At 39.7% G+C, this 13,235-nt stretch overlaps 1 protein-coding gene across 1 annotated transcript in view; it reads left to right on the top strand.

Moving 5' to 3' along the window:
* The window catches only part of rl (Mitogen-activated protein kinase rl), a 218,067-nt gene that overhangs the window by 36,035 nt on the left and 168,797 nt on the right, over positions 1-13,235 (top strand). Inside the window, exon 2 of the mRNA XM_071687460.1 lies at positions 3,573-3,699. Coding sequence (XP_071543561.1) covers positions 3,573-3,699 — 127 coding nt within the window. The remainder of the gene's footprint in view (positions 1-3,572; positions 3,700-13,235) is intronic.

Raw genomic sequence — 13,235 nt, 5'->3', positions numbered from 1 at the left:
CTCTCATCCACAACAGACCACATACTTGCCCCTCTTTCCAAGACTCTTGCATTCACCTCCCTAACAACCCCATCCATAAACAAATTGAACAAACATGGAGACATCACACACCCCTGCCGCAAACCTACATTTACTGAGAACCAATCACTTTCCTCTCTTCCTACACATACACTTGCCTTACATCCTTGATAAAAACTTTTCACTGCTTCTAACAACTTGCCTCCCACACTATATATTCTTAATACCTTCCACAGAGCATCTCTATCAACTCTATCATATGCCTTCTCCAGAGCCATAAGTGCTACATACAAATCCATTTGCTTTTCTAAGTATTTCTCACATACATTCTTCAAAGCAAACACCTGATCCACACATCCTCTACCACTTCTGAAACCACACTGCTCTTCCCCAATCTGATGCTCTGTACATGCCTTCACTCTCTCAATTAATACCCTCCCATATAATTTCCCAGGAATACTCAAGAAACTTATACCTCTGTAATTTGAGCACTCATTTTTATCCCCTTTGCCTTTGTACAATGGCACTATGCAAGCATTCCGCCAATCCTCAGGCACCACAGCATGAGTCATACATACATTGAATAACCTTACCAACCAGTCAACAATACAGTCACCCTCTTTTTTAATAAATTCCATTGCAATACCACACATTCTCTACCACTTCTGAAACCACACTGCTCTTCCCGAATCTGATGCTCTGTACATGCCTTCACCCTCTCAATCAATTCCCTCCCATATAATTTCCCAGGAATACTCAACAAACTTATACCTCTGTAATTTGAGCACTCATTTTTATCCCCTTTACCTTTGTACAATGGCACTATGCAAGCATTCCGCCAATCCTCAGGCACCTCAGCATGTGTCATACATACATTAAATAACCTTACCAACCAGTCAACAATACAGTCACCCTCTTTTTTAAGAAATTCCACTACAATACCATCCAAACCTGCAGCCTTGCTGGCTTTCATCTTCCACAAAGCTTTTACTACCTCTTCAAAGTTTACCAAACCATTCTCCCTGACCCTCTCACTTTGCACACCACCTCGACCAAAACACCCTATATCTGCCACTTTATCATCAAACACATTCAACAAACCTTCAAAATATTCACTCCATCTCCTTCTCACATCTCCACTGCTTGTTATCACCTCCCCTTTAGCCCCCTTCACTGAAGTTGCCATTTGTTCCCTTGTCTTACGCACTTTATTTACCTCCTTCCAAAACATCTTTTTATTCTCCCTAAAATTTAATGATACTCTCTTACCCCATCTCTCATTTGCCTTCTTTTTCACCTCATGCACCTTTCTCTTGACCTCCTGCCTCTTGCTTTTATATATCTCCTTGTCATTTGCATTATTTCCCTTTAAAATCATCCAAATGCCTCTCTCTTCTCTTTTGCTAATAATCTTACTTTTGCTAATAATCTTACTTCTTCATCCCACCACTCACTACCCTTTCTAATTTGCCCACCTCCCACGCTTCTCATGCCACAAGCATCTTTTGCGCAAGCCATCACTGCTTCCCTAAATACATCCCATTCCTCCCCCACTCCCCTTACCTCCTTCGTTCTCGCCTTTTTCCATTCCGTACTCCGTCTCTCCTAGTATTTCCTCACACAAGTCTCCCTTCCAAGCTCACTTACTCTCACCACTCTCTTCACCCCATTATTCTCTCCTCTTTTCTGAAAACCTCTACAAATCTTCACCTTCACCTCCACAAGATAATGATCAGACATGCCTCCAGTTGCACCTCTCAGCACATTAACATCCAAAAGTCTCTCTTTCGCGCGCCTATCAATTAACACGTAATCCAATAATCTCTCTGGCCATCTCTCCTACTTACATATGTATACTTATGTATATCTCTCTCTTTAAACCAGGTATTCCCAATCACCAGTCCTTTTTCAGCACATAAATATACAAGCTCTTCACCATTTCCATTTACATCACTGAACACCCCATGCACACCAATTATTCCGTCAACTGCCACATTACTCACCTTTGCATTCAAATCACCCATTACTATAACCTGGTTTTAGTTTATCGAAACTACTAACACACTCACTCAGTTGCTCCCAAAACACTTGCTTCTCATGTCCTTTCTTCTCAAGCCCAGGTGCATATGCACCAATAATCACCCATCTCTCTCCATTTACTTTCAGTTTTACCCATATCAGTATTCTTACTGTCACACTCTATCACATACTCCTACCACTCCTGTTTCCTGAGTAGTGCTAATCCTTCCCTTTTTGGTATTCTTGCAAACGTGATAGCTATATATTCCCATTTAAGAGGCTTTCAGGTCTAATATATTTTCTCACAAACCCTTAGTTTGTTGCTAGGCATAGATAATCACATATATTTCTTTTTTCTTTCTAGAAAAATGCATGGACTTTTTTCAGAATTTCATGATAATTTATATGTTCTTTCCCTTTAATTTTACATAGGAATTCTCTCTGCTGTGTTTATTTCTGTTTCATTGGTAACCATACGACACAGTAGAATTCAATTATACTTCTTACGAATGAATTAAAGTCTTATCACAAGTGAAAATTTTTAGAGTCACAAGTGAAAGTTCTCAGAATCATACCACTCTTGTTATAATAATGTTATGCTCTCCGATCTCAAATATCTCGCACAAAACACCCAAACCTATTACATTTGTTCCACTTTCTGTCACTTTCACTGTTGGGCCTTTAGTACCACTGATGAATCCTTTCTTGTCACATGATATATTTGCCCAAATTTATCTTGACTGAATTACCTCAAGCTCCCATTACCCATTTGTAAATTGCATCTTAGTCTCTTTGGATCTCCATTTGATTTTTTCCCTGATACAGTCATTTTGCTTACTCAGGTGTCATCTGCAAAGCTCCTTACTATGCTTTCCTTTACTTCATGATAGGTTTCTGTTATCATCATTACAAACGCTGTTGAAAATAACATCAGTCCCTGTAGTATCACAGATAGGACATCTGACTTAGATATGGTTCTATTTGCAACCACATTGAACATTTAATCCATCTTCTTGTTTTACCTTTAATGTCTTGTATAGCTTCTTTCTCATGCAAAATTCTATGATTTTACTTTGTCAAATGCTTTTGCAAAGTCAAGAATATAGTATTCATTCTTTTTATTTGGAGTTGTTTCATTTTTTATTACATATTCACCATTTCCTGCATTAGCAAGGTAGCACTAAGAACAGAGGACTGAGCCTTAGTGGGAATATCCTCAATTGGCCTGTAATTGACAATAATCCATGTTTGCCATCATTTATATAACTAGTCTTCATTAGCTGATTTAATATATGTCCTTTTATCACTCTTTCGTTGAATTTTTGTTACATGTAAAGTCAAGCTAACTGTTCTATAATGTGTAGGTATTTATTTAGATCCTCCTTTGTGTATCAGTGTCATGCAGGCCAATTTGTGAATGTCTGCAATTTTGCTCCCATTAGGTAAAATAGGTGTATTGGTCAGTGGTGAGAAAGATGTTAGAATTTAATCAGCTGAATATTGGAGTTGATTATTCATATTCTGCTTTGTTGCAGGTCAGCCAATGACAGTGTTACCAAAACAAAGGTAGCCATCAAGAAGATATCACCTTTCGAGCATCAAACATACTGCCAGAGAACACTTCGAGAGATCAAAATTCTCACCAGGTTCAAACATGAAAATGTAAGTATGTTTCATTTGTGATAAGATGTGAAATTTACTTTTTTATTTTCCTAAACTTAGCCATGAGAAATTAATGGCAAATGTTAATTATCCCTGCTGATTGCTAGTAAGGTGGAAATAGTTGCATTGAACGAGTAAATTTGAATGTTGTGAACACCAAATGGAAATTATTGGAGTATTTTTGAGGGAAGTTCCTCATTCCATACCTTTGACCTGTGAAGTCCTTAAACAGTACTAGAGGGATTTTCTATACTTGTTCTTCAGGTTACATTCACTGAAGATGTTGCCTTCTCATGGCATCTAAGGTGAACTTTACATAAAGAATTTTCATCATTAGAAGTTTGTAGTATTTAGTGATGCTGTTTCTCTTTTTCTGTACTTCAGGATATTTATTTTTAGTTTCCTTATACTGTGTTGAGAAAGAGCTGTATTTTTGCCCACACTGTAAGATTTAGTTGTGTTCATTTCATATCCATTGTTTAATGTATAATCAAATTACTTCATATTCAGATGCATTTTGATGAGCAGTTCAGCATCTCACCAAAAGTAGGTCACTTTGACCTACATTTCCTACCTTAATGACAATTGGGTTTTAGAATCGAGTTTAAGGCTCACCCACTATTTGATGTGTGATCATGTAACTTCATGTGCAGATACATGGTGACGAGTGCTGTGGTGAACTCTGGTCAAGTTTTTGGCTATGTTCAGTTCTTAGTAACTAATTGTTTTATGTTAATCTGGTGCATATTGATGAACACGTCAGCATCCCATCAAAATTAGGTCCAGTTTCAGCATTTTGAGTACTCTTAATGGTCATTAACTTCATAATTTTTTCTTACTCATGTTTTTGCCATTTTCCATGAAATCGAGTTTGTGCCAGGAACAAATGAAGAAAAGGTCTCATTTGGTCACATCCATTCTCTTGTCATATGTATATGAATGTAGCAAAAGCACAACCCCTGTCCATGCTGTTAGTACTAATGTCTATATGTCTTTGACTTTCATGCCTGTTCCCAACTGGAACTCCCATAAGGGTGTGGTCATGGCAATAGTCTCCATACCTCGTGAACTCAAGTGCTGCTTTTTAGCCTTTATTGCCTCACCCTTCACAGGCACTGGTAGAGGGCAACTCTAGCATAGTATGTTCCTCCTGACTACTGCTACTTAATGCCTCTTCTTGCTGTTCCTAATGACTACTTTTACCCAATGCTCCTGCCTAAGGGCTCCTACTCGCTACTTCTGTATGTTGCTCCTACCATTTTCTCAAAAAGCAATTCTAACAGTTGATGCTCACTGCTGGAAAATCTAGTTACAAAGAATGAGCAGTGTGAGTTAAGTGTTGTTAAATGTTATGTATGACAAGGAGAGATTGTATGTTTGTGGACAGATTATCTGTAGCTCATGTTTGGGCAATGCTTAAAGAAAATACAGTTACCTAGGTCAGAGGAGTGTTTCGTCCCCTCCGTATCACATCACTTCAATTTACTCAATCCAATGCATGCCTTTCATCCATCTGCATGTTCAGGCCCCATCCACTCAAAATCTTATTCAGTCCATCCTTTTGTCTCCAGTATGATCTACCCCTTCTCATTGTCCCTACCGTTTCTAATACATACACCTCTTTGTCAACCTCATATCACGTATTCTCTTCTCCAAACCATTTCAGCACACCTTATTCAGTTCTTTCGTCCATATGCTTCTTATTACCACATTCTCTCTCTCTCTCTCTCTCTCTCTCTCTCTCTCTCTCTCTCTCTCTCTCTCTCTCTCTGTCTCTCTCTCTCTCTGTCTCTCTCTCTCTCTGTCTCTCTCTCTCTCTCTCTCTGTCTCTCTCTCTCTCTGTCTCTCTCTCTCTCTCTGTCTCTCTCTCTCTCTCTGTCTCTCTCTCTCTCTCTCTCTCTCTCTCTCTCTCTCTCTCTCTCTCTCTCTCTCTCTCTCTCTCTCTCTCTCTCTCTCTCACTTGATTAACCCAACTCATACTGCTTACTGTCCTCGGGCATTTCATCTTCAACACACTAACTCCTCCCCGAAATCTGTCATGTAAGGCCTACACTTTGCCTTCATACAATGCCAGTAGGAGTAGTGTACCCATCTTTGCCCTAACAAATTCCACACATGCTTCATTGCAGCCGTGACCTTCAATCACTCACCCTATGGATCACTTCTGGTCCTATGGTTCCATTCACCGCCACATCCGCTCCCAGATATCTGAAACACTCCGCTTACTCCAAGTTCTTTTCCATTCAAAATTACATTCAAAATATCTTTTCTCTTTCTACTACTAAACTGGATAATCTTTTGCATATCTATTTATCTATATATCTGTCTATTCTCTTTCTACTACTAAACTGGATAATCTTTTGTATATCTATTTACCTATATATCTGTCTATCTAAATCTCTGATGCCCATTCCCACTGGGAACTCCCATCAAGGGTTGGCCACGGCAGAAGAGTCTTCACTTGTCCCAATCCTTACATACCTCCCTCACATGCATAATTCCATGCATTCTTCCACCATTTCTGTATTTCCCCATATCAAAATTGGCCATCCTCTCAAACCAACTTTTTCAATGGTACTATCATACACTCTCCATGTAAACCACTCATCTTGCAGTGTTTCCACATGCCCAAACTAACTCAAAGTATTATGAATCATCCATTCTACCACTCCTCATGTCATTCCCTTTGCATTCCATGCCATACCAAATCTCTCATAAACCCACTTATTTCTTTCTTCATTCCATCTAGTCATACCTCATGATCTCATAAAGCTCATTTCCAGAGGCTAGATTCTTGACTTTTGTGACTCATTCCAGGGGCAGGGTCAGGAGGACTATGCTGTCTCTTAATCCTTTCTTCACCTCCATACACACACCTCTACCCTTCATTATTCTATGAAGAGATCCAGTGACTCCTCTACCTTGTAATTGCTATCTCCTTATCTCTCCTTCCATATCACCAAACTTACCTAAGATTGCTCCCAAATACTTAAATTCTGTCATCTACTCTTATTTTTCTTTCTTTTTTGTGGGTGGGGGGGGGATGGGTGTGTGGCCTTCCCATCTGTAAGAATTTAGTACATTTTCTTCTCATTCTGTAGGGCAATGCAGAATCTATGCTTCATTCTGTTTCCTTTCAAACACCATTACTTCTGTTTGCATTTACCTTCAACCACCTACATTTTTGCACACAATAAAACACACTAACAACACTCTGCAACTCTGTTTTCAGCAAACAACATCGTCATCCACAAACAAGCTTGTCACTAGCACCACACTGCACGACCACAATCCATTTCTGCACCCCCTTTCCCTCGTTTTGCTTTCATCTTTCTTATCCTGTTATCCGTATATATTGTTTATTTATAATTATACTTGATCACCGTTTCTCACATCAGCAAGGTAGCGCCAGGAAACAGACGAAGAATGGCCCTTATATATTTATGTTGAAAAAGCCATGGTAGCATCACACAGCCCTGCCTCACACCCTCATGTATACTATAACTTGCTCAACTCTTTTTCCACTCTTACAAGTGCATTTGCACCTCCTTAGAAGGCTTTCACACCTTCCAACATTTTTTTCCCTACTCAATATATCCTTAACACATCCCATAATGCATTCCATGTGTCTGTTATACACTTTCTCCAGATCTGTAAAAGCTGCATACTGCTTTGTACCTTTCAGTAGATACTTGTTCACAGTCATTCACATTGCCAAAATCTCATCCACACATCCCCTACCTTTCGTAAACCCCCCTTGCTCCTCTCTCATTCGACATTTAGTTGCTTAACAGACAGTTCGAGTTATTAGGTCGTATTACACGGTTGAGGATGCGAGATTCATAGGTTTGAGATAGTAAAAAAAGATTAAAAGGGTTGTTTGCTGTAACAAAGAATAAGATGGTATGTAATGACCAAAGAAAAATCAGTATGATTTACACCATAAGATATTTCCAACAGTTTCCTCTTCATTATCACAATGTCATAGACCACTAGAGTTAATGAATCTTGTTGCACATGTGATGTACGAACTTTTTAGATGTGCTCCACATCTGAACGGTTTGAGTTGGTCACTGCTGCATGTTGTTTTTGTGCTCACATCACTGCATCAAGGAGGTAGGAGGTCTCTGACCCTATTTTCATTAAGTAGTCCCTTTGTGAAGTTCAAGGTCAGCTCCTTCTTCTTTTGTGACAATGTATGTTAGGAGGACTTTGTGAGGGCTTTTTGATAACTTTTTTCATATTCAAAGCTGATAATCATCTCTCCTATGCACCCTCTCAATTGACTGAGACTGGTGAGCAGAGAGCCCAGCATGAAGTAGTGGGCAACAGTACTCCAGGGTGGGTCATATACAAGTTATGTATGTTTTGATTAGTTGATCGGACGGGGCATTCATTTCTTCAGCAATTGTAGCATGTAGAGAAGTTAGAATACTTGTGATGTGATGTTATTCGTGTATTCAGCCCATGTCAGGTCAGAGCTTGTGGTGACTCCTAACAATTTAGAACTGTTTACTACTGGGATGCTGGTACCCCCTATGGTTACACTTTGTAAAACTAGTGGTTTCTTAAGTTCTTGTCTCCTGCATTACTTAGCACTTACCAATGTTTAGTGACATGTTGCTTGCTGATGCCCATGTGTTCAGCTCTTAAGCTGTTTCATGCAAGGTACTCTTCTCAGAAAGGCAATCATCTGATTATGTTTCGTAGATAGGAAGCTTGTCTGTGTACTTCAGGCATTTTTTTGTGTATTGTGCAGCTCCATTGATCATTACTAAGAAGGCAATAGGACCACAGAGAGTTCTTTGAGGGGCTCCACAGGAGGTATAGTTTATACTCCTCATGCATCTAAGGGAAATACATACTCTTTGGGAATGGTTCTGAAGAAATCCAACAAACCTAGACATCTAGTTAGGGAGACCCTTAATCCTAGCTCTAAGAGGCTACTTGCTATGATGGTATGATAAGTTAGGTCAAATCCCTTGCTAAAATCTTGCATAATGAATGAGAAAATTTTCCTACATTTGTCGAGATCAGACAGCATTTTGTGAACAAAGTGCACAAGATAGTAGGTTGTGGAGGAGTTCTTTATGTTCCCATATTGTGTACGGTCAGTATGAAGCTTGATGCCGGACATTACTTCTGGGATGACAAAGCTTTCTAAAACCTAAGAAAAGGTTGGAGTCTGGCTCGCCGGTCTAAGATTATTAACTGAGGAAACTTTTTTTTTTTTTAGATATTGGTACTACTGATATGTGGCTCTTCCCATGTACAGGGATATTTGTAACCTTCTAACACAGAAGATTGGCACTGCACCTTTTTTTTGATGGATATATTTTTGGGTAACCAATCCTTTTTTTTTCATGCATAAAACCCAAAATCGAGGAGGCATAATGTGTTTGTGACAACAGCAACAACAAAAATTGTGCTTTACATTGGTAAGATAAAGAATTGGACATGAGTGATAGCAAGGCTGATATCAAGGGCATGTGAAATGTCTGGGTAAACAATGGGAAGGTCTGTGGGGGCTGGATGTGGATATGAAGAAGGAGCTGTGGTTTTGCTGCATTACACATGATGGCTAGAGACTGAGTGTTTGCAGATGTGGCTTTTTCATATCTTTCCTGGTGCTTCCTCGCTGATGTGGGGAACGGCGATCAAGTATAATGATAATAATGGTGATAATGATAATAGTAATGATACAGTGGCAGATATAGGGTGTTTTGGTCAAGGTGGTTTATGAAGTGAGAGGGTCAGGGAGAATGATTTGGTGAAGAAAGAAGTAGTGAAAGCTTTGCAGAAAATGAAATCTGGCAAGGCAGTGGGTTTGGATGGTATTGCAGTGGAATTTATTGAAAAAGGGGGGGTGACTTGTGTTGTTGATTGGTTGGTAAGGATACTCAATGTATGTATGGACCATGGTGAAGTGCCTGAGGATTGCTGAATACGTGCATAGTGCCAAAGGCAAAGGGGATAAAGGTGAGTGTTCAAAGTACAGAGGCATAAGTTTGTTGAGTATTCCTGGGAAATTATTTGGGAAGGTATTGATTGAGAGGGTGAAGGCATGAACAGAGCATCAGATTGGGGAAGAGCAGCATGGTTTCAGAAGTGGTAGAGCATGTGTTGATCAGGTATTTGCTTTGAAGAAAATAAATGAGAAATACTTAGAAAAACATGAATTTATATGTAGCATTTATGGATCTGGAGAAGGCATATGGTAGGGTTGATAGCGGTGCTTTGTGGAAGATCTTAAGAGTATATGGTGTGGGAGGTAAGTCGCTAGAAGCAGTGAAAAATTTTTACCAAGGATGTAAGGCATGTGTGGGAAAAGGAAGAGAGGAGAGTGATTGGTTCCCGGTGAGTGTCGGCTTGCATCAAGGGTGTGGGATGTCCCATAGTTGTTTATGGATGGGTTGGTTAGGGAGTTAGATGCAATAGTTTTGGAGAGAGGGGTAAGTATGCAGTGTGTTGTGGTTGAGAGGGCTTAGGAAGTGAGTCAGTTGTTGTTTGCCAATTATACAGCTCTAGTGGTTGATTTGAGTGAGAAACTGCAGAAGTTGGTGACTGAGTTTGGAAAAGTGTGTGAAAGGAGAAAGTTGAGAGTAAATGTGAATAAAAGCAAGGTTATTAGGTTCAGTAGGGTTGAGGGACAAGTTAATTGGGATGTAAGATTGAAAGAGAAAAATTAGTGGAAGCGAAATGTTTTAGATATCTGGGAGTAGACTTAGCAGCATATGGAACCATTGAAGCATAATTGAGTCACAAGGTGGAGGAACGGGCGAAGGTTCTGGGAGTGATGAAGAATGTGTGGAAGGCGAGAACGGTATCTCTCAGAGCAAAAATGGGTATGTTTGAAGGAATAGTAGTTCCAACAATGTTATATGATTATGAGACATGGGCTATAGATAGGGTTGTACAGAAGAGGGTGGATGTGTTGAAAATGAAATGTATTGTGAGGTAGTTTGATCAAGTGAGTAATGAGATAAGAGGTATGTGTGGATATAAAAAGTGTGTGGTTGAGAGAGCAGAAGAGGGTGTGTTGAAGTGGTTTGGACATATGTAAGGAATGAGTGAGGAAAGATTGATAAGAAGGGCGTTTGAAATATCTGGGGTAAACCATGGAATGGTCTATAGGGCCTGGATGTGGATAAGGAGCTGTGGTTTTGGTGCATTACACATGAAAGCTAGAGATTGAGTGTGGACAAATGTGGCCTTTTTTGTCTGTTTTTGTGGCACTACTTCCCTGAAGCAGGGGTTAGCAATGCTATTTCTTGTGGGACAGGGTAGTACCAGGAATGGATGAAGGTAAGTAAGTATGAATATGTACATGAGTATGTATGTGTATGTATAAGTATATATGTATATAAGTGTATGTATATGTATGTACATGTGTATATGTTGTTATCTATATGTATGTTTTTGTGTGTGTATGGGCATTTATGTATATATATGAATGGATGGGCCATTCTTTAGCTGTTTCCTTGCTCCACCTCGTTGACGTGGAAAACAGTGATTATATTTGATAGAAATTAGATATAAATAGATGGATTTGTATGTGGCATTTTTGGATCTGGAGAAGGCAAATGATAGGGTTGATAGAGATGCTTTGTGGAAGGTCTTAAGAGTATATATGGTGTGAGAGGTAAACTGCAAGAAGCAGTAAGATTTTTTTTCAAGGATGTAATGCATGTATAGGAGCAAGAAGAGAAGGAGAGGGATTGGTTTTAAGTGAAGGTCAGTCTATTGCAGGGATATTTGATATCTCCATGGTTGTTTAATTTGTTTATGGATGGGGTGGATAGGGAGGTAAATGCAAGAGTTTTGGAGAGAGGGGCGAGTATGCAGTTGGGGATGAGAGGGTCTGGAAAGTGAGTCAGTTGTTGTTTGTCGATGATACTTCACTGGTGGCTGATTCAAGTGAGGAACTGCAGGTGATGATACAGCACTGGTGGCTGATTCAAGAGAGAAACTGCAGAAGTTGGTGACTGAGTTTGGAAAAGTGTGTTAAAGGAGAAGGTTGAGAGTAAATGTGAATAAGAGCGAGGTTATTAGGTTGAGCAGGGTTGAGAGATAAGTTGATTGGATTGTAAGTTTGAATGGAGAAATTCGGGGGAAGTGAAGTGTTTTAGATATCTGGCAGTAGACTTAGCAGCGAATGAAACTTTGTAAGCATAAGTGAGTCACAGGGTGGGGAGGAGGCAAAGGTTCTGGGAGTGATGAAGAATGTGTGGAAGGAGAGAATGTTATCTTGGAGAGCAAAAGTGATTGTGTTTGAAGGAATAGTAGTTCCAGCAATATTGTATGATTGTGAGACATGGGCTATAGATAGTGTTGTACGGAGGAGGGTGGATGCGTTGGATATGAAATGTTTGAGGACAATATGTGGTGTGAGGTGGTTTGATCAGGTACATAATGACAGGGTAAGAGAGATGTGTGGTAATAAAAAGAGTGTGGTTGAGAGAGCAGAAGATGATTTCTTGAAATGGTTTGGACATACGGAGAGAATGAGTGAGGAAAGTTTGTCAAAGTGGATATATGTGTCAGAGGTAAAGGGAACTAGGAGAAGCGGGAGACAAAATTGGCAGTGGAAGGATGCAGTGAAAAAGATTTTGAGCGATCAGGGCCTGAACATACAGGAGGGTGAGAGGCATGCAAGGAATAGAATGAATTGGAATAATGTATTATATCAGGGTTGATGTGCTGTCAGTAGACTGTACCAGGTCATGTAAAGTGTCCGAGGTAAATCATGGAAAGGTCAATGGGGCTTGGATGTGGATAGGGAGCTGTGGTTTTGGTGCATTTCACATGACAGCTAGAGACTGAGTGTGAATGAATGTGACCTCTTTTGTCTGTTTTCGTGGCGCTACCTCACTGAAGCAGGGAGTAGCAGTGCTCTTTCCTGTGGGGTGGGGTAGCGCCAGGAATGGATGAAGGCAAGCAGGTATGAATATGTACGTGTGTATATATATATATATATGTTTTTGTATGTGTATGTATATGTGTATGTGTTAATATGTATATGTATGTATATGTGTGTGTGTGTGTGGACATTTGTTTTCCTGGCGCTACCTCGCTTATGTGGGAAGCAGCTATTAAGTATAATGAATAATATATATAAATAGATGGTTTTGTATGTGGCATTTATAGATATGGAGAAGGCATATGATAGGGATGATAGAGATGCTTTGTGGAAGATCTTAAGAGTATGTGGTGTGGGAGGTAAATTGCTAGAAGCAGTGAAAAGTTTTCAAGAATGTAAAGCATGTGTACAAGTAAGAAGAGAGGAGAGAGATTGGTTTCCAGTGAATGTCAGTTTGTGGCAGAGGTGCATGATGTTTCCATGGTGGTTTGATTTATTTATGGATGGAGTTGTTAGGGAGGTGAATGCAAGAGTTTTGGAGAGAAGGGCAAGTATGCAGCCTGTTGTGGATGAGAGGGTCTGGGAAGTGAGTCAGATGTTGTTTGCCAATGATACAGCAGTAGTGGTTGATTCAAGTGAGAAACTGCAGAAGTTGGTGACTGAGTTTAGAAAAGTG

This window comes from Panulirus ornatus, chromosome 3 (genome assembly GCF_036320965.1).
Source record: "Panulirus ornatus isolate Po-2019 chromosome 3, ASM3632096v1, whole genome shotgun sequence".
Lineage (NCBI taxonomy): Eukaryota > Metazoa > Arthropoda > Malacostraca > Decapoda > Palinuridae > Panulirus > Panulirus ornatus.
The sequence above is the reverse complement of the archived record's forward strand: the minus strand, read 5'-3'. Positions and strand labels throughout refer to the sequence as shown.